Source organism: Oncorhynchus mykiss, chromosome 6 (assembly GCF_057628025.1).
Source record: "Oncorhynchus mykiss isolate SJ-2025 chromosome 6, ASM5762802v1, whole genome shotgun sequence".
NCBI lineage: Eukaryota > Metazoa > Chordata > Actinopteri > Salmoniformes > Salmonidae > Oncorhynchus > Oncorhynchus mykiss.
Window position 1 is genome coordinate 31,899,689 of NC_143027.1, and position 26,978 is coordinate 31,926,666.

At 44.8% G+C, this 26,978-nt stretch overlaps 1 protein-coding gene across 3 annotated transcripts; it reads left to right on the forward strand.

The window, feature by feature from the left end:
• Window positions 1–656: 656 nt before the first annotated feature.
• On the forward strand, window positions 657–26,978 carry LOC110525752 (ATPase MORC2). 3 transcript variants are annotated; one of them, XM_021606161.3, is made up of 27 exons: window positions 657–788; window positions 3,209–3,357; window positions 6,981–7,034; window positions 7,325–7,359; window positions 7,737–7,805; window positions 7,924–8,014; window positions 8,203–8,311; window positions 12,018–12,177; window positions 12,287–12,398; window positions 12,538–12,663; window positions 12,800–12,879; window positions 12,992–13,074; window positions 13,170–13,255; window positions 13,346–13,486; window positions 13,588–13,742; window positions 19,015–19,143; window positions 19,275–19,380; window positions 19,452–19,671; window positions 19,825–20,091; window positions 20,396–20,644; window positions 20,981–21,124; window positions 22,132–22,189; window positions 22,300–22,438; window positions 22,775–22,948; window positions 23,067–23,160; window positions 23,835–24,023; window positions 24,130–26,978. In XM_021606161.3, the coding sequence occupies exons 2-27, from the start codon at window positions 3,290–3,292 to the stop codon at window positions 24,196–24,198; spliced, it is 3,207 nt and encodes a 1,068-aa protein (XP_021461836.3). In that variant the 5' UTR covers window positions 657–788; window positions 3,209–3,289; the 3' UTR covers window positions 24,199–26,978. The 3 variants fall into 3 exon arrangements, with proteins under 3 accessions (XP_021461836.3, XP_021461837.3, XP_090093807.1); XM_021606162.3 differs by lacking the exon at window positions 657–788 and adding an exon at window positions 1,283–1,468; XM_090237681.1 differs by lacking the exons at window positions 657–788; window positions 3,209–3,357; window positions 6,981–7,034; ... (10 more) ...; window positions 13,346–13,486; window positions 13,588–13,742 and adding an exon at window positions 13,867–14,179.

The window sequence follows — 26,978 nt, forward strand, 5'->3', positions numbered from 1 at the left end:
GCACAGCATTTTATTCTTCACTGTGGGAAAGGGGTGGAAATGCTTGTCATGTTGATATGCTTTTTGCATATTAAACATTCTAGTTTTGAATACTGAGAATGTGTCATGCGTGATTTAGTTATTTCCCGCTATTCGTTGATTACAGTAGCGCATCCCCGTATCTAATTGATCACCTTAATAAACGAAACATTTTTTGCATACTCAAACGACCTACTATTTAGGGCGCAAGTATGGGTATTTGGACATGACCAGTATGTTTTTCCACTTGGAACAGACAGGTTCACTTGACCTTATTCATGGTTTTCTGGTGTGGGAATTAAGTCAAGGTCAGAATAAGGAATATCTTTTGACTCTATTTCTGTGATCTCCACCCCAAACGAATACCTGGCTGGCACATGCGTTTCCCCATGCTTAAGTTCAATGTCAGTATACAGTGGGGAGAAAAGTGCATTTTAGTGCGAGTGACTCAGGTCTGAATTCCCCCTACAATCAAGGAAGGTTGGAATGAAGTGTTGGGGAGTTGACAATTTACATTTTCCAGTAGCTAAACTATCCTAGTAGCCTACTTAAAATAGACAATTGTGCAGATATGGGTGTAGTACTCACCTAAATAAAGTACAAGCATGCATGAGTCAACTAACTATTGCATAAAACAAGGAGACACTGGCAGCCATTTCAGAATTTGACATTCAACATGGCTGTCAAGTAGTAACCAACAACACACACAGCTAAATCTAGGTCCTAAATGAACAAGCAAAAGGATTCAAACGGAATATTCTGGAAATAAGGTAAAAACCTGTTCCATTAGCAAAAACCTATTGGGTATTCTTTACTGGTGTATAAACCGTCAACTAACTAGCAGTTAGCAAGCGACTAACGTTGCTAATTAAACAAACTTACCATGGGGATAATAGAGCAAAGTCGAACTGCATGTCCAAAACAAAGAACCGTTTACTTTTGGCTAATAGAGTTAAACTTTAGAGCTAGCCTAGGCTGAGTTTGAGAAGACAGAGATACTTAGGGAAATTAGTAATTAACGGCTTTCATCACTAGCGTGTGCTGGGCTTCATTACGCATGTTACAATAATAATAAACAAAACTTTAACAGGCAAAATGCTCACATTAAAACATATTGATTACATGACGTCAGTCTTTGAATATCGTTATTATATTTGCTTATTTCTTGAATCGAGACGTTCTACTTCCTGATCATTTACGTGGCATGAGGATCGACAAATTACAGTAATGTGAATAAATGACGTGTTTCTATTGGTGTTCAGATGAACGGCAGAGGCGGGCGTACCTTTCGGACCTTCCTCTCCTCTGTGCGCAGTACTGTGAGGGAGGGGAGAAAGGATGAGGTTTTCGCGGCCTGTAGAGTTGGTTTCAGAAATGTAACGTAGTTATCGCTTCGACGGATGTTTTACACGGACCTAAAGTCAATTTGAAGCTGCTGGCGCTCTAAACGGTTTGCATATTGGATAAATATACATGCTAATGTGCTCTTTACAAGTGTTTACTAACTAACTAGCTAGCTAACGTACATAGGGAGGGTAGCTACCAGAAATTGTGGGTGTGAGAGCCATTATAGGTTGCTAGTTAACTTGGTCAGTAGACTAACCATTTGTTAAAGCGTGACTGGACAATATCCTCGTCTCTTTACTCATCCATACTCGATAATAAAAATAACGTCAAGATTTAGCCTAGATGAGTCTTATGGAATGATCCAGATAAGCAGCATTAACAGGCCTCCCACGTGAGTGTTCTCTTCTCGGCGGGCCAGTTTGAAAGTGGAGTGTTACCTGGCGCGTGGTCTATAGAGAGAAATTAGTAATGGCATCTTTTTCTAGGCAATAGCTCCGCCTTGGTTCGTTGGACAAAGCCTATGGGAAAATGAATGGAGTTTTTGTACGGTTTTTTGATAAACGCCCAAAATAAGGTCTGTGGCAAACGAAGGCTTAGGAGATATTTTACGTTTTGTTCTATGAGATCATAATCAACTAACAATTTATATATATTTTTGTAAACATTTTTGTGAATTTTGAAGAAGCACTTATGTAATCAGAAAAAGCACAAATGTTTCATCATTCATAAAGGTCATGTTAACTGAATTATATTATATCATAGAACAAACCGTATACGATCTAAGCCTGTAACGTCAGACCTTATTTTGGGCGTTTATCCCAAAACTCGGTTCTTTCCCCATTCATTTTCCCCATAGGAATGGCTGAACGAACTCGTTTCTGTTTTTTAGGACTACAAGCTGGCAAGCTCTAAACAGGACAGGAGCAGAGAGAGTGGGGGCTTGTTTGTGTGATAGACTGTGATCGCAATACCACCTCTAGAAAAAGCACTCAAATCCAATCATGAATTGACAGGGGTTGCCAACCACCACAGGACTTATTTCCAAGTTTGAACAGGCATACTTTTCAACCGGACTTATTCCCTCTGATCAAATCAAACTTTATTTGTCACATGCACTGAGTACAAGTGTAGACCTTAACGTGAAATGCTTACTTACAAAGCCCTTAACCAACAGTGCAGTTCAAGAAGAGTTAAGTAAATATTTACCAAAAAACGAAAGTAAAAAAGTAATTCAATAACAATAACGAGGCTATATACAGGGGGTACCGGTACCAAGTTAGTGTGCGGGGGTACAGGTTAGTTGAGGTAATTTGTACATGTAGGTAGGGGTGAAGTGACTATGCATAGATAATAAACAGCGAGTAGTAGCAGCAGTGTACAAAACATATGGTGGGAGGGTTTCAATGTAATAGTCTGGTGGCCATTTGATTAATGATGAAGTATCTGTACTTCAGATGAGGTATCAGATATCTAGAGGCTTTTCCTCCGGTGGTATTTGTTCTAGGAAATCCCATTGTAATGGAATTACGCTGACACTCAGATTAACTTTAAGATGTATAGTATACCAAACACAAACCATTGATTTCAAAGGACTACTTTTACTGTGTTCAAAGTAGTTATTGTGCATAGGGTTGTATGGTTCTTTGAAATCAATGTTTTTTTGTTTGTCATACATTTAAAAGTGAAAAAAATGATCCTCGTAATTCCGTTACTGTGGAATTGCCCGTTGATCTTTATGAAAGCTCATTATATTCCAGGCTGTGGTTATTTCACACATTCATAATATCCTTGACACTATGCATACATTTGACCAGTTGAGCTGACTGCTGCTGTGATTCTGTAGGTGCATGAAGCTCTTGAAAAGCCACACTGGACTGAGAGGAAGTCAGAAAGAAGACCAGGAAGTAGCTTTTAACGAGTGGCGATGGCCTATTCTAACTACAGCACCCTGAACAGGGCTCAGCTCACCTTTGAGTATCTGCACACCAACTCGTAAGTACCGTCTGTGGTAAATATATACAGTGGGGCAAAAAAGTATTTAGTCAGCCACCAATTGTGCAAGTTCTCCCACTTAAAAAGATGAGAGGCCTATAATTTTCATCATAGGTACACTTCAACTATGACAGACAAAATGAGGGGAAAAAATCCAGAAAATCACATTGTAGGATTTTTTAATGAATTTATTTGCAAATTATGGTGGAAAATAAGTATTTGGTTACCTACAAACAAGCAAGAGTTCTGGCTCTCACAGATCTGTAACTTCTTCTTTAAGAGGCTCCTCTGTCCTCCACCTGTATTAATGGCACCTGTTTGAACTTGTTATCAGTATAAAAGACACCTGTCCACAAACTCAAACAGTCACACTCCAAACTCCACTATGGCCAAGACCAAAGAGCTGTCAAAGGACACCAGAAACAAAATTGTAGACCTGCATCAGGCTGGGAAGACTGAATCTACAATAGGTAAGCAGCTTGATTTGAAGAAATCAACTGTGGGAGCAATTATTAGGAAATGGAAGACATACAAGACCACTGATAATCTCCATCGATCTGGGACTCCACGCAAGATCTCACCCCGTGGGGTCAAAATGATCACAAGAACGGTAAGCAAAAATCCCAGAACCACACGGGAGGACCTAGTGAATGACCTGCAGAGAGCTGGGACCAAAGTAACAAAGCCTACCATCAGTAACACACTACGCCGCCAGGGACTCAAATCCTGCAGTGCCAGACGTGTCCCCCTGCTTAAGCCAGTACATGTCCAGGCCCGTCTGAAGTTTGCTGGATGATCCAGAAGAAGATTGGGAGAATGTCATATGGTCAGATGAAACCAAAATATAACTTTTTGGTAAAAACTCAACTCGTTGTGTTTGGAGGACAAAGAATGCTAAGTTGCATCCAAAGAACACCATACCTACTGTGAAGCATGGGGGTGGAAACATGCTTTGGGGCTGTATTTCTGCAAAGGGACCAGGACGACTGATCCGTGTAAAGGAAAGAATGAATGGGGCCATGTATCGTGAGATTTTGAGTGAAAACCTCCTTCCATCAGCAAGGGCATTGAAGATGAAATGTGGCTGGATCTTTCAGCATGACAATGATCCCAAACACACCACCCGGGCAACGAAGGAGTGGCTTCGTAAGAAGCATTTCAAGGTCCTGGAGTGGCCTAGCCAGTCTCCAGATCTCAACCCCATAGAAAATCTTTGGAGGGAGTTGAAAGTCCGTGTTGCCCAGCAACAGCCCCAAAACATCACTGCTCTAGAGGAGATCTGCATGGAGGAATGGGCCAAAATACCAGCAACAGTGTGTGAAAACCTCTTACAGAAAGACTTACAGAAAACGTTTGACCTCTGTCATTGCCAACAAAGGGTATATAAGAACCTATTGAGATAAACTTTTGTTATTGACCAAATACTTATTTTCCACCATAATTTGCAAATAAATTCATTAAAAATCCTACAATGTGATTTTCTGGATTTTTTTACACGCCTCTCTCATCTTTTTAAGTGGGAGAACTTGCACAATTGGTGGCTGACTAAATACTTTGTGTGTGTATATATATATATATATATATATATATATATATATATATATATATATATATCTCTATCTCTCACAGCTACACACATCACATGGGGGTCACAAATTACAAAAGACACATGAAAGTATTACTCAAGTTTTTCCAATGTGGACATTGTAAAGAGGAGAGGAATGTTATTGTGGCTAAGTTAGAGTGATTTACAGACTGGCCACACTATAGAGCAGGACATTGCATTCCTTGGACGCTGACAGTCAACAACATGAGGGACTAAAATTGTGCCTTTTAAAAAATCTCACAAGATGGTTGAATAGACTACATAAAAAGGAACGGTTATGCTAAAATGCCTTTTTACTGCAAAATATATTGCTGCATTGTACGGTTGAAAGACCTTCATGAGCAAAACGCGGTGTAGTAAAAATGTGAAAATGGCTGCTAATGATGCCCACATAACCAAGTCATTGATGGATCCAGATGATACATGACAGCTGTCCAGGGTGTCTGAACTTTTGCTATCTCCCTGAAAACACTAAATAAACAACTACTGTTTGAAGCGCGAAGGGCTCAGAGAAGGCCAGTGGCATAAGTCGTTTATGGATAGGAGCAATGCACTTTGGCATAAGGCCAAGAGGAGAGAGACTAACACCATCAAATAGCACACCATAAATAGCTGATGCAACTTGTAGATCAATGCTCTCCCCTTAAGACGTAACGATATTTCACCTGGGTGCTTCAACACATAAAGCCCTGTTTACATAAAATGGGCATTAATTAATATTGGATATGAGTCTAAGCACAGCCCGACTATGTAGGACTCATGAAATCACCAGAGACCAACTGCGTGATGCTTGATGATGATGCAGCCAACGTGAGAATTGTAACACCTTTGCGCACACACACATACTGTACTTCTTCATGCGGAGTGCTGTTGAACTCTGGCCACATGTAAATAACGCCACGTTTATGGGTTGCCAGAGCAAGGAATACTATCCCCACACGGGCATTTTTATGTCTCACGTTTGGAGAGGATAGAGATCATAATGGGTATAACAAGGTATTCTAAAAATAAGGTTAAAACTATTAGCTTCCTAAGCCTCTTATACCTGATGCCTGAGGTTAATACTTAATGCAAGCCACCCTCTCCTGTGGTATTTCCTTTCAAACAACAAACGGAAAGGATAATGTGTTGCCTTTACTGAGATGAATGAATGGAACAGCTAAAGAGGAAAAGGGATACAAACTGCATTCAAACCTGGATCGACCATGTTGGCCCACAGTGCCAAAGCCTTGGCATTCTTTCTGGGAGCTAGCATGCATGTTCAGGTCTCAAGCAAGGTTACTTAGTTCACCAGAACATCTCTGCTACACATTGCCTGGTGACACATACTGAATTATTTCGCTGCTCTATGTTCGCTATATACTTCAGTCTGACACTGCCATCATTGCCATCAAAATGGGGGGTGTTGTACTAAACAAAGTCATCGGCGATTGGATCATTTCAAACCAGTCAGAGTATCAAAGTCAATGACACGTTTTCAAAATGCCGCCTTACCCCTGGCTCTGGCCTAACCCATACATTTTCAAATAAATTCATAAAAAATCCTACAATGTGATTTTCTGGATTTTTTTTCTCATTTTGTCTGTCATAGTTGAAGTGTACCTATGATGAAAATGACAGGCATCTCTCCTCTTTTTAAGTGGGAGAACTTGCACAATTGGTGGCTGACTAAATACTTTTTTTGCCCCACTGTATTCAACTAGCTAGGGCTGGTTGACTCCAGTATCACATGGTGTCCCACCTAAAATCTACACCAGGTTCCATTCTGCCCCATTACCCCAGCTGTCAACTTTCACCAATGGGTCGGCCACACCCCACAACTCCCATTGTTACCCAACCCTGGCCTGATGATTGCACAGGGCCCAACCCCCACCCACATTGAACGCACTGATGTTTACACTGACTTGAAATTGTGCTCGCTGGCACACACACTCCTTACCTCAGCAAAGTGTTTTAGAAATGTAACTTGTTTTAAGGACCAGAACTGTAGGTTGATTGGTTGGATGTTTGTTTCCAGAACGACACATGAGTTCCTGTTTGGAGCTCTGGCTGAGCTGGTGGACAACTCCAGGTACCAACAATGCACTTCTCTCTGTTCTTACTCACAATTCTTTGTTCTTCTATCTCTACCCATCCAAAATGTTTGTATCTATGTGGGACATCGTGCATAAGTGTTAGTAAATCACAATTGCAGCCAAACTATACTGAACTGATTCAGGATTAAACCAGTGGGAAATGTATTTGTTAGTATTCTCTGTATTCTGAAATAAAAGGTAAAATCATTCTAATTGGAACCGCATCTAACCACACTGGTTTATCTGCCTTCTGATTGGTCTGTCACCTGCCAATCATCTCCTACAGGGATGCAAATGCCACCCGGATTGACATCTACACAGGTACACACACACACATACATATTGCTTCACATACACCAGTACATAGATTTGTGTCTATGTGGAAACATTTACATTGCTCACCTCTCACCCCTCTGACACTACTATACAGATCACGCTGCCTATCAATAATCTAGAATACTTACAGTGCCAATGGTTACCGGACTACTGATTTATAATTATAAGCTACACCCAGAATTTGACTAGTTATGTTTTTAGAAAGGTTAGTTTCAGCTATTGAAAAAGCCATCTATTTCAGTAGTAGTTTAGTATGTTATGCTTTCTTTTCCCCTCTTGTATCTAACCTGTGTGTGGCTTTCTATCTCATCCACCTCCTGTTGTAACAATTGTCTAACCTCTCTTCCCCTCGTGGCCAAAAGAGAAGAGACCAGATTTGCGTGGAGGCTACATGCTATGTTTCTTAGACGACGGCACAGGAATGGACCCCAGTGAGTTCCATTCAAATGAAATAACTAAAGTAGACAGTAATTAAGTTGATCCACAAGTCTATATATGAGCTATAAGAAATTCCATATATGATGGTTATATTTCCCTCCTATCTCTCAGATGAGGCGACCCATGTGATCCAATTTGGGAAGTCCACTAAGCGTACACCAGATTCTACTCACATCGGCCAGTATGGAAATGGTCTCAAATCGTAAGACTCTTTAATCCCCTCACACATAATATATAGCCCTTTGCAGACACTTTCATTCATACATTTAGTTCATACATTTATAGTGGTTGTATGTGGTCCTCGCCGTAATCGAACATGCAACCTTAGGGTTGCTAGCGCCACGCTCTCACCAAGTGAGCTGCATCGTTTGTGTGTGTGTTTCTCTCTAGGGGCTCCATGCGTATTGGGAAAGACTTTGTTCTGTTCACTAAGAAGGACAACACTCTGTCCTGCCTGTTCCTGTCTAGAACGTTCCACGAGGAGGAGGGGCTTGACGAGGTAAGAGATCAGGGGTCAGCTGCAGCAGGCACTCTCCCATCCAGCAGACACAAATCAAATCCAATTTTATTTGTCACATACACATGGTAAGCAGATGTTAATGCGAGTGTAGCGAAATGCTTGTGCTTCTAGTTCCGACAATGCAGTAATAACAAGTAATCTAACTAACAATTCCAAAACTACTGTCTTGTACACAGTGTAAGGGGATAAAGAATATGTACATAAGGATATATGAATGAGTGATGGTACAGAGCAGCATAGGCAAGATACAGTAGATGGTATCGAGTACAGTATGTACAAATGAGATGAGTATGTAAACAAAGTGGCATAGTTTAAAGTGGCTAGTGATACATGTATTACATAAGGATACAGTCGATGATATAGAGTACAGTATATACGTATGCATATGAGATGAATAATGTAGGGTAAGTAACATTATATAAGGTAGCATTGTTTAAAGTGGCTAGTGATATATTTACATAATTTCCCATCAATTCCCATTATTAAAGTGGCTGGAGTTGAGTCAGTGTCAGTGTGTTGGCAGCAGCCACTCAGTGTTAGTGGTGGCTGTTTAACAGTCTGATGGCCTTGAGATAGAAGCTGTTTTTCAGTCTCTCGGTCCCAGCTTTGATGCACCTGTACTGACCTCGCCTTCTGGATGATAGCGGGGTGAACAGGCAGTGGCTCGGGTGGTTGATGTCCTTGATGATCTTTATGGCCTTCCTGTGACATCGGGTGGTGTAGGTGTCCTGGAGGGCAGGTAGTTTGCCCCCGGTGATGCGTTGTGCAGACCTCACTACCCTCTGGAGAGCCTTACGGTTGAGGGCGGTGCAGTTGCCATACCAGGCGGTGATACAGCCCGCCAGGATGCTCTCGATTGTGCATCTGTAGAAGTTTGTGAGTGCTTTTGGTGACAAGCCAAATTTCTTCAGCCTCCTGAGGTTGAAGAGGCGCTGCTGCGCCTTCTTCACGATGCTGTCTGTGTGAGTGGACCAATTCAGTTTGTCTGTGATGTGTATGCCGAGGAACTTAAAACTTTCTACCCTCTCCACTACTGTTCCATCGATGTGGATAGGGGGGTGTTCCCTCTGCTTTTTCCTGAAGTCCACAATCATCTCCTTAGTTTTGTTGACGTTGAGTGTGAGGTTATTTTCCTGACACCACACTCCGAGGGCCCTCACATCCTCCCTGTAGGCCGTCTCGTCGTTGTTGGTAATCAAGCCTACCATTGTAGTGTCGTCCGCAAACTTGATGATTGAGTTGGAGGCGTGCGTGGCCACGCAGTCGTGGGTGAACAGGGAGTACAGGAGAGGGCTCAGAACGCACCCTTGTGGGGCCCCAGTGTTGAGGATCAGCGGGGAGGAGATGTTGTTGCCTACCCTCACCACCTGGGGGCGGCCCGTCAGGAAGTCCAGTACCCAGTTGCACAGGGCGGGGTCGAGACCCAGGGTCTCGAGCTTGATGACGAGCTTGGAGGGTACTATGGTGTTGAATGCCGAGCTGTAGTCGATGAACAGCATTCTCACATAGGTATTCCTCTTGTCCAGATGGGTTAGGGCAGTGTGCAGTGTGGTTGAGATTGCATCGTCTGTGGACCTATTTGGGCGGTAAGCAAATTGGAGTGGGTCTAGGGTGTCAGGTAGGGTGGAGGTGATATGGTCCTTGACTAGTCTCTCAAAGCACTTCATGATGACGGATGTGAGTGCTACGGGGCGGTAGTCGTTTAGCTCAGTTACCGTAGCTTTCTTGGGAACAGGAACAATGGTGGCCCTCTTGAAGCATGTGGGAACAGCAGACTGGTATAGTGATTGATTGAATATGTCCGTAAACACACCGGCCAGCTGGTCTGCGCATGCTCTGAGGGCGCGGCTGGGGATGCCGTCTGGGCCTGCAGCCTTGCGAGGGTTAACACGTTTAAATGTCTTACTCACCTCGGCTGCAGTGAAGGAGAGACCGCATGTTTTTGTTGCAGGCCGTGTCAGTGGCACTGTATTGTCCTCAAAGCGGGCAAAAAAGTGATTTAGTCTGCCTGGGAGCAAGACATCCTGGTCCGTGACTGGGCTGGATTTCTTCCTGTAGTCCGTGATTGACTGTAGACCCTGCCACATGCCTCTTGTGTCTGAGCCGTTGAATTGAGATTCTACTTTGTCTCTGTACTGGCGCTTAGCTTTTTTGATAGCCTTGCGGAGGGAATAGCTGCATTGTTTGTATTCGGTCATGTTACCAGACACCTTGCCCTGATTAAAAGCAGTGGTTCGCACTTTCAGTTTCATACGAATGCTGCCATCAATCCACGGTTTCTGGTTAGGGAATGTTTTAATCGTTGCTATGGGAACGACATCTTCAACGCACGTTCTAATGAACTCGCACACCGAATCAGCGTATTCGTCAATGTTGTTATCTGACGCAATACGAAACATCTCCCAGTCCACGTGATGGAAGCAGTCTTGGAGTGTGGAGTCAGCTTGGTCGGACCAGCGTTGGACAGACCTCAGCGTGGGAGCCTCTTGTTTTAGTTTCTGTCTGTAGGCAGGGATCAACAAAATGGAGTCGTGGTCAGCTTTTCCGAAAGGGGGGCGGGGCAGGGCCTTATATGCGTCGCGGAAGTTAGAGTAACAATGATCCAAGGTCTTTCCACCCCTGGTTGCGCAATCGATATGCTGATAAAATTTAGAGAGTCTTGTTTTCAGATTAGCCTTGTTAAAATCCCCAGCTACAATGAATGCAGCCTCCGGATAAATCGTTTCCAGTTTGCAGAGAGTTAAATAAAGTTTGTTCAGAGCCATCGATGTGTCTGCTTGGGGGGGGATATATACGGCTGTGATTATAATCGAAGAGAATTCTCTTGGTAGATAATGTGGTCTACATTTGATTGTGAGGAATTCTAAATCAGGTGAACAGAAGGATTTGAGTTCCTGTATGTTTCTTTCATCACACCATGTCACGTTGGCCATGAGGCATACGCCCCCGCCCCTCTTCTTACCAGAAAGATGTTTGTTTCTGTCAGCGCGATGCGTGGAGAAACCCGTTGGCTGCACCGCTTCGGATAGAGTCTCTCCAGTGAGCCATGTTTCAGTGAAGCAAAGGACGTTACAGTCTCTGATGTCCCTCTGGAATGCTACCCTTGCTCGGATTTCATGAACCTTGTTGTCAAGAGACTGGACATTGGCAAGAAGAATGCTAGGGAGTGGTGCACGGTGTGCCCGTCTCTGGAGTCTGACCAGAAGACCGCCTCGTTTCCCTCTCTTTCGGAGTCGTTTTTTTGGGTCGCTGCATAGGATCCACTCCGTTGTCCTGTTTGTAAGGCAGAACACAGGATCCGCGTTGCGAAAAACATATTCTTGGTCGTACTGATGGTGAGTTGACGCTGATCTTATATTCAGTAGTTCTTCTCGACTGTATGTAATGAAACCTAAGATGACCTGGGGTACTAATGTAAGAAATAACACGTAAAAAAACTAAAAACGGCATAGTTTCCTAGGAACGCGAAGCGAGGCGGCCATCTCTGTCGGCGCCGGAAGTCAATGATGATATGTCCGGTTGCTTAAAACATTGTGTTTTATTTTGTGGCTGTCGTGTTATACTCTGATTTACTGAAAGAGCCTTTATTGACTATGTCTACCTATTTGAAACAACACATAACATCACCTCTTGAGAAGTGTGTCAGTATGTATTTTAAGGTTGTCTGTTTGTCTCCTCTTGTCAGGTGATCGTACCCCTGCCCACCTGGGACCTACTGACCAGACAGCCAATCACAGGCGACCCTGAGAAGTTCGCCATAGAGACGGAGCTCATCTACAAATACTCTCCTTTTAAAAACGAACAGCAGCTGATGGAACAGTTTAACAAGATGGAGGGCAGCAGCGGTGAGACGTGTGTGTGTGTGTGTGTGTGTGTGTGTGTGTGTGTGTGTGTGTGTGTGTGTGTGTGTGTGTATAGAGAGGTGATAATCTATAATCTGAACTGTGTGTGTAGGTACTCTGGTGATCATCTATAACCTGAAGTTGATGGACACCAGAGAACCAGAGCTGGATGTAGAGACAGACCACCAGGATATCCTGATGGCTGGGACTCCTTCAGAGGGAGTGTAAGTATGGGGTCTGTGTGTGGGTAAGAACGTTTAAAAACAAAAAAAAACATATATATATATATAATCTGTGTCGTGTGACTTGAAGACTACCTAGGACTGTGTGTTTATGTTGATGATATCACTTCCCCTCATACAGGAAGCCAGAACGTCGGTCGTTCCGAGCATACGCAGCTGTCCTCTACATCGACCCCAGGATGAGGATCTTCATACAGGGACACAAAGTCAGGACCAAGAGACTGTCCTGCTGCCTCTACAAACCCAGGTTTATATATATATATACACACATACACATACACACACACACACACACACACACTACTGCATCCTGAGACATCACTGAGACTAAAATACTAAGTCCTGTTTGTGTCCATTCAGCTAAGTCTGTGTCTGTCTCTCAGGGTATATAAATACACATCGACTCGATTCAAAACCCGTGCTGAGCAGGAAGTAAAAAAGGCTGATCACCTCGCTAAGATAGGTGAGTTGCCCACACACACACAGATCACCTGGCCAAGATGGATAAGACACACACACGCACAGAACCAGTTCTACCTTTAGAACCCGCTCCCCTCTCTGTGTGTATGTTCCAGCGGAGGAGAAGGCTCGTGAGGCGGAGAGCAAAAGTCTGTCTCTGGAGGCCAAACTGGGAGACGACCTGTCCAAAGAGTCACGGGTAAGAACCAACACACACGGCAAGATTAGCAATATATTGACCCAATGGCCTGACTCCTCTCCTCCCTTATTCAAATCCTCTTCTCTCTGCTCCAGGTCATGTTGCGTAAGGCTCAGGAGGGGGCCATGATGCTTCGACGGGAGGCGGAAGTGAAAAAGATGATTCAGGAGTCCAAACAGAAGTCAGTCAAAATAAAAATGTTAACTTTACAAACAAACAAAAGTCAAACCAAACAATAAAACATTAACACTGCTCCCTCTCCTTCCCCCAGAGCATTGAAGGAGCCTAAGGAACTGAGTTTTATCTTCGGGGTGAGCATTGAGCAGAGAGACCTGGATGGGATGTTTGTGTATAACTGCTCTCGCCTCATTAAGATGTACGAGAAGACTGGACCTCAGCTGGAGGGAGGAATGTGAGTAACACACATACACTCCCTTCGATTGTCCTCTTATTGGCTAGTCAGTGACCAGTGAGACGACCAGAAATGCTTTCTAATGAAGTGTGTGTGTGCAGGGCGTGTGGAGGTGTTGTGGGGGTAGTAGATGTTCCATACCTGGTTCTGGAGCCCACTCACAACAAGCAGGACTTTGCGGACGCTAAAGAATACAGACACCTTCTGAGAGCCATGGGAGAACACCTAGCCCAGTACTGGAAGGACAGCAACATAGGTAACACACACAACGTCTATATAACCATGATAGTGGAATTTAACCCTTATTTTACCAGGTCAGTTGACTGAGAACACTTTCTCATTTACAGCAACGACCTGGAGAATCGTTACAGGGGGGAGGAGGGGGTAGCTAACGAGAGAGAGCACAAACAGACACAGAGAGCATTGGTTCCTGAGTTCTGCGAAAAGATAGAATTACAGTTGGATAAATGTAGATTAACTTGAATTGTTTCACAAGGATTTATACACGACACTAACCTCAACATCAAAACCTTCATTCCAAATCACAATTCCATACCTAAAACCTTGATTTTGGACAAATTTACCCGAATGGACTATTGCTACCAAGGATTATCAAGAACAAAACTTCTAACAAACCAAAACCTGCAGAAGAAACACAGCGGAACATGGAAATATCATCCAACACAAAACTGAGTGAGTAATGTTCAATCAAAAATGAAAAGACAATCATCTCTAGGTAATTTTGTTTTTTAAAGCTTATTATAAACTGAGTGGTTCCAGCCCTGAATGCTGATTGGCCAACTGCCGTGGTATATCAGACCGTATACCACGGGCATGACACCTTTATTTTTCCTGCTCTAATTATGTTGGTAACCAGTTTATAATAGCAATAAGGCACCTCGGGTTTGTGTCCAGGCACTCTGCGATGCGCCGTGCCTAAGAACAGCCCGTAGCTGTGGTATATTGTCCATATACCACACCCCCCCCCCCCCCCCCGTGCCTTATTGCTTAATTATAAACTGGGTAATTTGAACCCTGAATGCTGATTGGCTGACAGACCATAAACCACGGGTATGACAAATCACATGTTTTTCTTGCTCTAATTACGTTGGTAACCAGGCACTCCACTTTGCGTCATGCTTAAGAACAGCCCTTAGCCGTGGTATATTGGCCAGATACCACACCCCTTCGGGCTTTATTGTTTAAATAAATAAGGCTACTAAGCTACCAAGCTGCTAGGAAAGAAACTGACTAAAATTAGCACTGAAGTGTGAAGTAAGGTGTGAAAACTCTTGAGCCTAACAATGACAGGAGAGTTTCACAGCCTCCCTCCCCACCCAAATGCAGAGGCCTTTGAAGCCATTTCGATCTGTTGCAGAGGTAACTAAAATACAGAACCCCCTGGATTCATCTCTATTTTTAACTGTGATGCAGCCAGAACACTTCAATTGTAAATGACCTCAATAAGAAACAATATTGTTGATTTGATCACATCAGAAGATACCCTCAGAATCCACAAAATACAACAGCCACAGGACAACTTTGTTTGGAGGTCGTAAAGGATCATTTGCCGAAACTGAAAATATATAGCCAGCTAACAACCTCCTTTTCCACGTGGAAAAGATGGTGGACAGAGACATGCTAGATTTTCTACAAGGAATCTATCTCCCGAAAAAAGCTTCTCCCACGTAGGTGTGATACCTACTCCCGTTGCCTGCTGCACTGCTGCTTGGATTCCACCTGGTGATCTGTTCACCGTCCGCCCTGGCCTGTCTCCTCCTGTCTGGTACAGATACCTCTGCCTCTCTTCCGAGCTTTCGTTCGCCTCCAGCACACACACACTGTTGGGGCAAGAGTATTTTTTTAGACCAGAGGAAAGAGTGCCTCCTACTCGCCCTCCAACACCACTGCCAGTAGCATCTGGTCTCCCATCCAGGGACTGACCAGGACCAACCCTGCTTAGCTTTACAAGCAAGCCAGCAGTGGTATGCAGGGTGGTATATGACTCCAAACACCCAGAAAAGGCTACTCTCCTCAATGTTATCCTTACAAATAATCCTGATGGTGTTCAGTCTGGTGTTTTCTGTAATGACCTTAGTGATCACTGTTGTACAACCTGTGTTCATAATGGCTGCTCAGTGAAACAACCTGTCCTGATTTGTCAGACGCTTGCTAAAAAACGTTAATGAGCAAGATTTCCTTCATGACCTGTCCTCTATAAATTGGTGTAGAATCAACTTAATACCCTCTGACGGAGTCTCTTGGACCTTCCCTTTTTGATATTTTCAGTGGTATCGTTAACAAATACGTACTCATAAAGAAAATAAGAATTTAAAACCGGTTCGGCCCCTGATTCGACCGTGATGTGGCAGAGTTACTCCAGCTCAAGAATTACATTTGGCAAATCACTCGGCACGCGCAAACTCATGCTGACTGGCTCTCGTTCAGGCAAATTAGAAATAAGTGCACTCCGGCTATCCGGAAGGCCAAAGTTAGTTATTTTAAGGGGCAGTTTTCTCTCTGTGGGTCTAACCCCAAGAAGTTCTGGAAAACAGTTAAAGGTCTGGAGAATAAACCCTCCTCCTCACAGCTGCCCATGTCCTTTAAAGTTGATGATGTGGTTGTTACTGACAAGGAACACATGGCTGAGCCCTTTAATCACCACATTATTAAGTTAGGATTCCTATTTGACTCTTACATGCCTCCTTGCCCATTCAAGATTTCCTCATCTCCCACCCCTTCTAATGTGACTATCCCCGATGCTCCTCCCTCTTTCTCCCCTGCCCTGCTACAAAATTTCTCCCTTCAGGCAGTCACTGAGTCCGAGGTGCTAAAGGAGCTCCTTAAATTTGACCCCTAAAAAACAGCTGGGTCAGATGGTTTAGAGTAGACCCTTTTTTAAGGTTGCTGCCCCTATCTTTGCCAAGCCTATCTCTGACCTTTTTAACCTGTCTCTCCTCCGGGGGAGGTTCCCATTGCTTGGAAGGTAGCCACGGTGCGTCCTTTATTTAAAGGTGGAGATCAAGCTGATCCTAACTGTTATAGGCCCATTTCTATTTTGCCCTGCTTATCAAAAGTGTTTTGCAAAACTTGTCAATAATCAACTGACTGGCTTTGTTGATGTCTACAGTATTCTCTCGGGTATGCAATCTGGTTTCTGCTCAGGTTATGGATGTGTCACTGCAACCTTAAAGGTCCTAAATGATGTCACAATTTCCCTTGATTCTAAGCAATGTTGTGCTGCTATTTTTATTGACTTGGCTAAAGCTTTTGATACGGTAGACCATTCAATTTTTGTGGGCCAGCTAAGGATTATTGGTGTCTCGGAGGGCTCTTTGGCCTGGTTTGCTAACTACCTCTCTCAAAGAGTACAGTGTATAAAGTCAGAACATCTGCTGTCTCAGCCACTGCCTGTCACCAAGGGAGTTTTCCAAGGCTCAATCCTAGGCCCCACATTCTGATCAATTTACATCAACAACATAGCTCAAGTAGTAGGAAGCTCTCATCTATTTATATGCAGATGATACACTCTTATACTCAGCTGGCCCGTCCCCAGATTTTGTGTTAAACAGTCTAAAACAAAGCTTTCTTAATGTCCAACAAGCTTTCTCTGCCCTTTACCTTTTGTTTTGGAGGTGTTCAGAACAAGGTTATGTGGACTGGTAAGAAGAATGCCCCTCTCCCCACCGGTGTGATTACTACCTCCTGAGGGTTTAGAGCTTGAGGTATTCACCTTATACAAGTACTTGGGAGTATGACTAGACGGTACACTGCCCTTCTCTCAGCACATATCAAAGCTGCAGGCTAAGGTTGCATCTAGGCTTGGCTTCATCTATTGTAATTGCTCGTCTTTCACCCCAGCTGCCAAACTAACCCTGATTCAGATGACCGTCCTACCCATGCTAGATTATGTAGATGTAATTTATAGATCGGCAGGTAAGGGTGCTCTCGAGCGGCTAGATGTTCTTTACCATTCGGCCATCAGTTTTGCCACCAATGCTCCTTATAGCACACATCACTGCACTCTGTAAACTGGTCATCTCTGTATACACGTCGCTTATTTATAAAAACCCTCTTAGGCCTCACTCCCCCTCATCCTCCATATACAACACCTGTTCTGCCAGGCACATTCTGTTAAAGGTCCCCAAAGCACACATATCCCTGGGTCGCTCCTCTTTTCAGTTTGCTGCAGCTAGCGACTGGAAGGAGCTGCAAAAAACACTTAACTGGACCTTTTTATCTCCATCTCTTCATTCAAAGACTCAATCATGGACACTCTTACTGGCAGTTGTGGCTGCTTCGCGTGATGTATTGTTGTCTCTACCATCTTGTCCTTTGTGCTGTTGTCTGTGCCCAATAATGTTTGTATCATGTTTTATGCTGCTGCCGCCATGTTTTGCTCCCATGCTGTTGTTGTTGTCTTAGGTCTCTCTTTATGTGGTGTTATGGTGTCTCTTGTCGTGATGTGTTTTTTGTCCTATATTTTCATTATTTTATTTTATTCCCGTCCCAGCAGGAGGCCTTTTGGTAGGCCGTCATTGTAAATAAGATTTTGTTCTTAACTGACTTACCTAGTTAAATAAAAAATAAATAAATATAGCTTCAGGGTTACATTAAATTAGTAATTCTAGCGTTAAAGTTGACACTCTCCACTTTTTTACACTATACAACTAACATTGTAAGCTAAAGCATTGAAAGAATATCAAAAACTTCTTAAAGGAATACAGTTAATTCCCTACCCAAGTGTACGCTACAATATACCCCTTGCCCTGTCTACCACGTCCCGCCCCCTCGCCCTGTCTACCATGTCCCGCCCCCTCGCCCTGTCTACCATGTCCCGCCCCCTCGCCCTGTCTACCATGTCCCGCCCCCTCGCCCTGTCTACCATGTCCCGCCCCCTCGCCCTGTCTACCATGTCCCGCCCCCTCGCCCTGTCTACCATGTCCCGCCCCCTCGCCCTGTCTACCATGTCCCGCCCCCTCGCCCTGTCTACCATGTCCCGCCCCCTCGCCCTGTCTACCATGTCCCGCCCCCTCGCCCTGTCTACCATGTCCCGCCCCCTCGCCCTGTCTACCATGTCCCGCCCCCTCGCCCTGTCTACCATGTCCCGCCCCCTCGCCCTGTCTACCATGTCCCGCCCTGTCTACCATGCCCCGCCCCCTCGCCCTGTCTACCATGCCTCGCCCTGTCTGCCATGCCCCGCCCCCTCGCCCTGTCTGCCATGCCCCTCGCCCTCGCTCTGTCTACCATGCCCCTCGCCCTCGCTCTGTCTACCATGCCCCTCCCCCTTGCCCTCGCTCTGTCTAGGGTGCAACATGAGGGGGACAACAATGAAAGCAGGCAGGTTGTTTATGTTTAGTAGGCTAAATATACATATCAACAGTAGCAAAATAATGTAACTATTAAATCTGTGTATAGCTCTAGTTAGACACACTACTGTTTAATGTGCATAGTTATACGTGGTTGTATAGTTACTGCAACAGCCTTAGTCCATATGTCTAGCATGTTTCTGCTTTTTCCACTTTTAGCTCAGAAGGGCATAGTGAAGTTCTGGGATGAGTTTGGGTACCTGTCGGCCAGCTGGTCCTCACTCCCCTCGGCTGAGCAGAGATACAAGAGACGCCGCGCCATGGAGATACCCCTCACCATACAGTGTGGTGAGTTGTACACATACAGAGACACTTTAAAGTGTGTCAAGTCACACACACACACACACACACACACACACATAAATAAATAAATAAATAGACAAGCTCAGAGTTGTCTTTCTCTCCCCCTCTCTCTGTAGATAAATGTCTGAAGTGGAGGACTCTGCCATTCCAGATGGATGCGGTGGATAAACGTTACCCGGACAGCTGGGTGTGTCTGATGAACCCTGACAGCACTCAGGACAGGTAAACACACACACACACACACCTGCAGGAACACCACATACAGTATATCTCAAATGTTGTGTGTGTTGTAGGTGTGATGCAGCGGAGCAGAAACAGAACCTTCCATGTGGACTTCTGAAGAAGGACAGACAGACAGCGGAGGACAAACAGAAAGAACTGACAGAGAAGATCAGACAGCAGCAGGAGAAACTAGAGGCTCTGCAGAAAACCAGCACCATCAAATCAGCAGCAGATGTGAAGAAGTTGCCTCTGGATGTCAGCATGAGACCCATGAATGACAGTTCTTCCCAGGTACACGCACACACAGTCACAAATACTCCCCATCTACAGGTAAACACACACTACATGTATACAGACATACTTACCCTCTACTAGTTTTACACAATAACACATACTGTCTCCTGATATCTGAATATAATGTTTCATGTTCTCTCTGTCTCCTAGGCAACCAGATCTTCAGAGCGTGTTTCACGCCCTCGCTCCCCCCCTCTCCCCGCCCTCCTCAAGAACGCCCCCAGCCAGCCGCCAGCCCCCAACCGCAAACTCACCAATTCCCCTCGACCGACCACCCGGCCTGCTGCCCCAGCCTCCAGAGTCGACCAATCTAGAGCCAGAGCTGCAGCAAAGCCACCACCCCCTCCAGCTAAGCCCGCCCCCAAAGCCCCAGCCAAAATCCCCACCAAACCCACCCCTCCAAGCCGCAGCTCACGGGTGAGTATGTTTGTGTGTTGTCCTTTATCAAATATATTACGGTTATGTTAAAAGGATAGTGTGAGACTTTGGCAATTAAGCCATGTATCTACTTACCCAGAGTCTGATGAGGTAGACTTCGTCATTGCACTATTGAAAACAGGTTTTTAGAAATGTTTGCAAATGTTAGCATTTGCTCACAAAACTACCTCTAACTTCCTTCATACTGGATGCAGAGACATAAAAATGGTATCCATGAGTTAATTGCCAAATACCAAAATAATTTTATGGTCCAGTATCAGTAATATCTATGGTGTTTCTACAGATTCAAGCCAAATCGTCTCCTGCCAAAGCAACCACACCTGCTAGCAGCCAGCGCAAGAGAGTGATGGAGGAGGAGAGTGAGGAGGAGGAGGAGGAGGAGGAAGAAGAAGAAGAAGAAGAAGAAGAAGAGGAGGAGGACAGCGAGGAGGAGAAGGAGCCTCAGCCCAAGAAATCCAAGATGGCAGCTGCAGTGGGGAATCGTGGGAAAACTGTTGAGAAAGCTCCACTCAAGCGGGGAAAAGTGACAGAGGTACACTCTCTCACACATACATTTTCACTGCTCAGACTATCAATCTGTCAATCTATAGAATATATGTATACAATGTATCAGACAGACACAGGAAAGCACTGCATGTGTAAGAGGAGAGGGAACGGAAAGATAAAGGGGAAGGGATGTTTGGAAGAAGAGGACATATAGATGTTTCCTGAAGATGAGTGAGGACAGAGAGGTGATGTTAGGTACGGAGAGGGGGAAAGCTCTTTTGGAGGAAGAACAAAGAGTCTGACACATGGAGCAGACCAGTTTACCCATAGGTCAGAGGTTGACCCATAGTTCAGAGGTCATGTGATGTCATCGACCCCACAGGTCCCCACCCCCCCACTCAGCACCAAACCCCCGCCGCCTGAGAAGAGGAGTGCTACCATACCAACACGGCTGCCCCCTGCAACACCACCACCAGCCAAACCCATCCCCGCCCCGCCTAAGCCCTCGGGTGGGGCTAGAGCCAAGGTACCCACCAGCCACGGCGCAAGAGGCTACACCTTCTCCACTCATAATGTTATCTGTCCTATCCCTCTCTCCTAACTCTAATCATAATAGAATAGATCCTCCCCTTCTCTCATAATTTTACTCTGAATGGAATGGGTCCTGTCTGTCTCCTAACTCTACTCTTAAGGGTGTTTTCGCATATAGTCCTCTTTAAAATAACTGATCTCAGTCTTCGTTAAAGTGAACTTTGGGGTTAAGATAAACAAAAAAAACTCTTATCTTGCCTTTGAATAAGGACTCGACTCTTTTGCCACTTCACTTATTTTTCCTCTCTACATTCACATTGCTATGATTAGAAAGGAACCAAGATCTTTTTCCAACATTCACTCAATTTTTACGAAGTGCAGGACAAGCCATTCCATCAGAATGTGTTATATTACAGCTAGATATATCTATTTAAATTTTGGAAGCTAATAGATTGCATTTAGTTAAGAGACGTCATTGTAATCTGAAGATATTATTAACATTGATGTATTATTGGTAACAGAATAAATGGCAGAAGAATAACTGCAGATTAAATAATGCTAATGTAGGCTACTGTCCCTTTAAGAGCTAGAATTGATTTTGCGCCCAGCTTTCGAAGCTCTCGACCTATAGATCACATATTGCAAGCCAAATAATCTGAACTAATATTTGAGTTTGTGTGCATCCATGGCAATCTTATCAAAATCCAAAAAGTGCATGTTTTTTCAATGTACCTGCACATCTCTCTGTTGTGGCACCAATGTGAGGGTTTATGGCAGGGGAAACTGTTGCAGTAGTCTAGTGTGAGGTGTGGGAATACTGACAAGCAAACCTGGGAACCTTTTGTGTTGGGTCCTATCTGTCTCTTAACTATTCTATATATAGTTGCTTATATTCTGCTCTCCTGCTCTCTTTTCTCAATAACACACCACTCTTGTATTTCTTCACACACACTTACTACTAGACTATTTGATCTGTGTGTTTTCTGTGTGTAATGTTTTTAGGTGACAGGCAGCGCAGAGGACGAGCACCCAGAGAATGAACCGAAGAATGCTCAGAAAGGTGATTTTTATTACGTTCTTGATGATAGTTGATTTGCTGAGAAGATTTCTTATTAGCAATGACATAGACAGAACAAAGCTTCACAATTCCTCTTGTGTTGTCTCCTGTAGATAAGGGTATGTTGGTGGAGGTACGTGTGAATAAGGAATGGTTCACAGGCAAAGTGGTTGCTGTGGAAACCAGCAAGCAGAGCGTTCGCTGGAAGGTGAAGTTTGACTACGTCCCCAGATCCACCCCCAAGGACCGATGGTAGGCTCACCAACTCACCGTCTTTGTGCTTTGTTGTCTTACGTTTATGTGTGTGTTGGGCTGGGAATTGCTAGGGACCTCACAATACAATATTATCACAATACTTAGGTGCCGATACAATATGTATTGTGATTTAATACTGCTATTTTATTACATTGCGAACTATGTCTGCTGCAGAGAGACAAGAGGGGGCATGAGAAAACAAGTTTTGATCAGTCAAGCAAATAAGTGCTGAAAACCTGTTGGCTCACTATTTTTTTTAAAGATAGAGAATAAGTTATAGCTATTCTATTTAGAGGTGAGGTTGTCGGTATAATTTATGGTTGTTGTTATTAGGGTTTTCAAAGGCAGTGAGGAGGTGAGGTTGATGCGACCCCCCTCTCCCCTCTCCCAGACCCCTGACACACAGCAAGGGGAGGGGACTGAAAAGGGGCCCGCCCCCATGGAACCTGACACCACTCAACCAGGAACCAGTCGAGAGGTGACTGACAATCTGGTCAACATGATGAGGTAACCATGACTACCCGATACTCTGTCTGTTGGTTTTTGGCCTCCCAATTGCCTTTTTTTTCAGAGGGAGAATGGAATGTGGATGTCACAACTCTAATTTTGTGTGTGTTCTCTTTAGGACGCTGCTGCGTTATTTCTTCCCTCCTGATTTCCGGATCCCGAAGGACGATGTCAACAGCATGACCGCAGAAGAGCTAGTGGCCTTCCCTATGGTGAGACTGACCTTTAACTCCTGACCTCTAACTTTAACCCATGTCTTCTAGAGACCTGCCCTGGAGTCTGCTGCAGTCATATCATTGTAAATCATACCATAGCAAAATTGTATGTATGTGTGTATATACACTACCGTTCAAAAGTTTGTGGTCACTTAGAAATTTATTTTTTCTATTTTTTAAATGCAAAAAAATATCAACAAGAATAGACATGAGTTTCAGAAGAAAGTTCTTTGTTTCTGGCCATTTTGAGCCTGTAATTGAACCCACAAATGCTGATGTTCCAGATACTCAACTAGTCTACAGAAGGGCATTTTTATTGCTTCTTTAATCAGAACAACAGTTTTCAGCTGTGCTAACATAATTGCAAAAGGGTTTTCTAATGCTCAATTAGCCTTTTAAAATGATAAACTTGGATTAGCTAACACAACGTGCCATTGGAACACGGGAGTGATGGTTGCTGATAATGGGCCATAAACAACCTGCCGTTTCCAGCTACAATAGGCATTTACAACATTAACAATGTCTACACTGCATTTCTAATCAATTTTATGTTATTTTAATGGACTGTCTTTTTGCATTTAAAAAAAAAAACAAAAAAACATTTGTGACCCCAAACTTTTGAACGGTAGTGTATATATCAATCTGATCTATATCTATGCATGTGTCTGCAGAAGGAGTATTTCCAGCAGTATGAGCTGGGTCTCCAGTCTCTGTGTAACTCGTACCAGAGCAGAGCTGACGCCAGAGCCAAAGCTGTGGAGGAGAAGAGTACCAGCGCTGAGACCAAACTCAGGGAGGCAGACGAGAAGCTACAGAAACTACGAACCAACATCGTACAACTGCTGCAGAAAGTACAGGAGGTAAGACGCACCAACATCGAAGCTTAGCTACGTAGAAGATGCGATTCCCCATATGCACTCACACACAGACGAACTGAAAAGGAATGTCGCTCCTTTCCTCCTGCAGGACATTGACATAAACACCGATGACGAACTGGATGCCTACATAGAAGACCTGCTGACCAAGGGGGACTAGTGAGGAGACATGCTCTCGGAACCCTGTCTTGCTCTCAGAACCTTGGTCCGTCTGTACGTCCCAAAGTACTGTAGCTCTGTAGCTCCTCTACAGACGCCCTTTACCCATAACCCTCCCTCCTGCCCGCCCCGCTCTGCAGATGGAGGAGAGGCAGCTGCTGCCTGACCTACTGCTGTTGCCGTTTGGTCCCCAAGTTTGTTTTTATAAAACTGCAGTATGGTTTTCTGTTTGTCTGTTCTTGTTTATTTAACATTAGCATGCTCTGGTTTTGGATGGTCCATTCTGAGATTAGCACGTAACGGACATCTCTTTTTAGTCCTTTTATATCAACAATCTATTATGTTATTTACAAGCTCTGTTAAGCTACTGTAGGTTACACCAACCAGTCCTGATTGACTGCAGAACTGAACTCTTCTCAATCTGTAGGTGAGGATCAGATTCTGCTCTTGTTGCTATGTTCTGATCATGTGCCGTGTACACGCATACATACGCACGCCAGTCCAAGTACGGCACCAAGCGTCTCCGATCAAAGTTCCTGTGATGTAGATGACAGGCGATTCTGTGATTTCAGAAGAGGGTCTGATGGTAACCTAAACTATGGAACAGTTAAGATTCATATGTATTCTCCATATTGATCTGTGATCAGGTGGAGAGAAATTACATGAATCATAAACCCATAATAGCGTCCTGACCCATAACCCCTTTACCACCAGTCACAGTCCGATGCAAATCCAGTCCCGTTGAGTGCCAGATTTGATGTTAGTTGCCATCAGATGGTCAAGCCTTTTCTACCCTGTGTTAAAGCGTTATGTTTAACCCAGTGTTGAAAAAACAAATCAGTGTTGCCTAGCTGCTTTCAACCACCTCTCCCCAGCCTCTCTCTCCCCTCTAGCCTCTCTCCCCTCTAGCCTCTCTCCCCTCTAGCCTCTCTCTCCCCTCTAGCCTCTCTCTCCCCTCTAGCCTCTCTCTCCCCTCTAGCCTCTCTCTCCCCTCTAGCCTCTCTCCATCCCCTCTAGCCTCTCTCCATCCCCTCTAGCCTCTCTCAATCCCCTCTAGCCTCTCTCAATCCCCTCTAGCCTCTCAATCCCCTCTAGCCTCTCTCTCCCCTCTAGCCTCTCTCTCCCCTCTAGCCTCTCTCTCCCCTCTAGCCTCTCTCTCCCCTCTAGCCTCTCTCTCCCCTCTAGCCTCTCTCTAGCCTCTCTCTCTCCTCTAGCCTCTCCTCTCTCCCACCCTAGCCTCTCTTCTCTCCTAGCCTCCCCTCTCTCCCACCCTAGCCTCCCCTCTCTCCCACCCTAGCCTCCCCTCTCTCTCCCACCCTAGCCTCCCCTCTCTCCCACCCTAGCCTCCCCTCTCTCTCCCACCCTAGCCTCCCCTCTCTCTCCCACCCTAGCCTCCCCTCTCTCTCCCACCCTAGCCTCCCCTCTCTCTCACACCCTAGCCTCCCCTCTCTCTCACACCCTAGCCTCCCCTCTCTCTCACACCCTAGCCTCCCCTCTCTCTCACACCCTAGCCTCCCCTCTCTCTCCCACCCTAGCCTCCTCTCTCTCTCTCACACCCTAGCCTCCTCTCTCTCTCTCACACCCTAGCCTCCTCTCTCTCTCTCACACCCTAGCCTCCTCTCTCTCTCACACCCTAGCCTCCTCTCTCTCTCTCACACCCTAGCCTCCTCTCTCTCTCTCACACCCTAGCCTCCTCTCTCTCTCTCACACCCTAGCCTCCTCTCTCTCTCTCACACCCTAGCCTCCTCTCTCTCTCTCACACCCTAGCCTCCTCTCTCTCTCTCACACCCTAGCCTCCTCTCTCTCTCTCACACCCTAGCCTCCTCTCTCTCTCACACCCTAGCCTCCTCTCTCTCACACACCCTAGCCTCCTCTCTCTCTCTCTCACACACCCTAGCCTCCTCTCTCTCTCTCTCACACACCCTAGCCTCCTCTCTCTCTCTCTCTCTCTCTCTCTCTCACACCCTAGCCTCCTCTCTCTCTCTCTCTCTCTCTCTCTCACACCCTAGCCTCCTCTCTCTCTCTCTCTCTCTCTCACACCCTAGCCTCCTCTCTCTCTCTCTCTCTCTCTCTCACACCCTAGCCTCCCCTCTCTCTCTCTCTCTCTCACACCCTAGCCTCCTCTCTCTCTCTCTCTCTCTCACACCCTAGCCTCCTCTCTCTCTCTCTCTCTCACACCCTAGCCTCCTCTCTCTCTCTCTCTCTCTCACACCCTAGCCTCCTCAGCGTGTTTGACCATGAATCTTGTTCTAGAGGCAGCTCTGTAGAGTGGTCACTAGCTGGCACATCCACCAAGTCATAAAATCTGATTTTACTCCTAACCTTAAATTAAAGCCAAAAAGCAAATTTGTTTTCATGAATTTTTACAATCTAGATCATTTTGACTTTGCAGCTGGCCCATCTAGCAGAAATCTTTCAGTTATGCCTCAAGGGCAAGTTTCATGACAGTAAACGTCAACATGCATCCTGTTCTGACAGTGTAGCCATCGGGTTTACCAGCCAGACTATTGAGGGTGTTTGGTCCTCCCAACGCCCTGGAGACTGAAGTACTTACTGGGTTTTATCAGTACGATTATCTGTTACGTCTCCTCAATACAACTATGTCCCTATTGTTTCTTCTTGCCATTGTGACATGATAGTTCAATGTTTTCATTTTGGTCTCAAAGGTGATTGAGTTTATAGTTATCTAAAGTTCTCTGTTCATATTATTCAGTGGTCATGTTTCTTCTAATGGGTATTTTTAACATGTCAAGGAAACGTTTTATTAAATGGTGTATGTTA

What these genes read in the sequence shown, in the direction of transcription:
- LOC110525752 (XM_021606161.3), top strand. Translation starts at nt 3,290, where the DNA reads ATGGCCTATTCTAACTACAGCACCCTGAACAGGGCTCAGCTCACCTTT. An exon ending in CCGGATTGACATCTACACAG is followed by an intron (nt 7,360 to 7,736) that starts GTACACACACAC and finishes CGTGGCCAAAAG; the next exon opens with AGAAGAGACCAGATTTGCGT. An exon ending in TGCTGCAGAAAGTACAGGAG is followed by an intron (nt 24,024 to 24,129) that starts GTAAGACGCACC and finishes TTCCTCCTGCAG; the next exon opens with GACATTGACATAAACACCGA.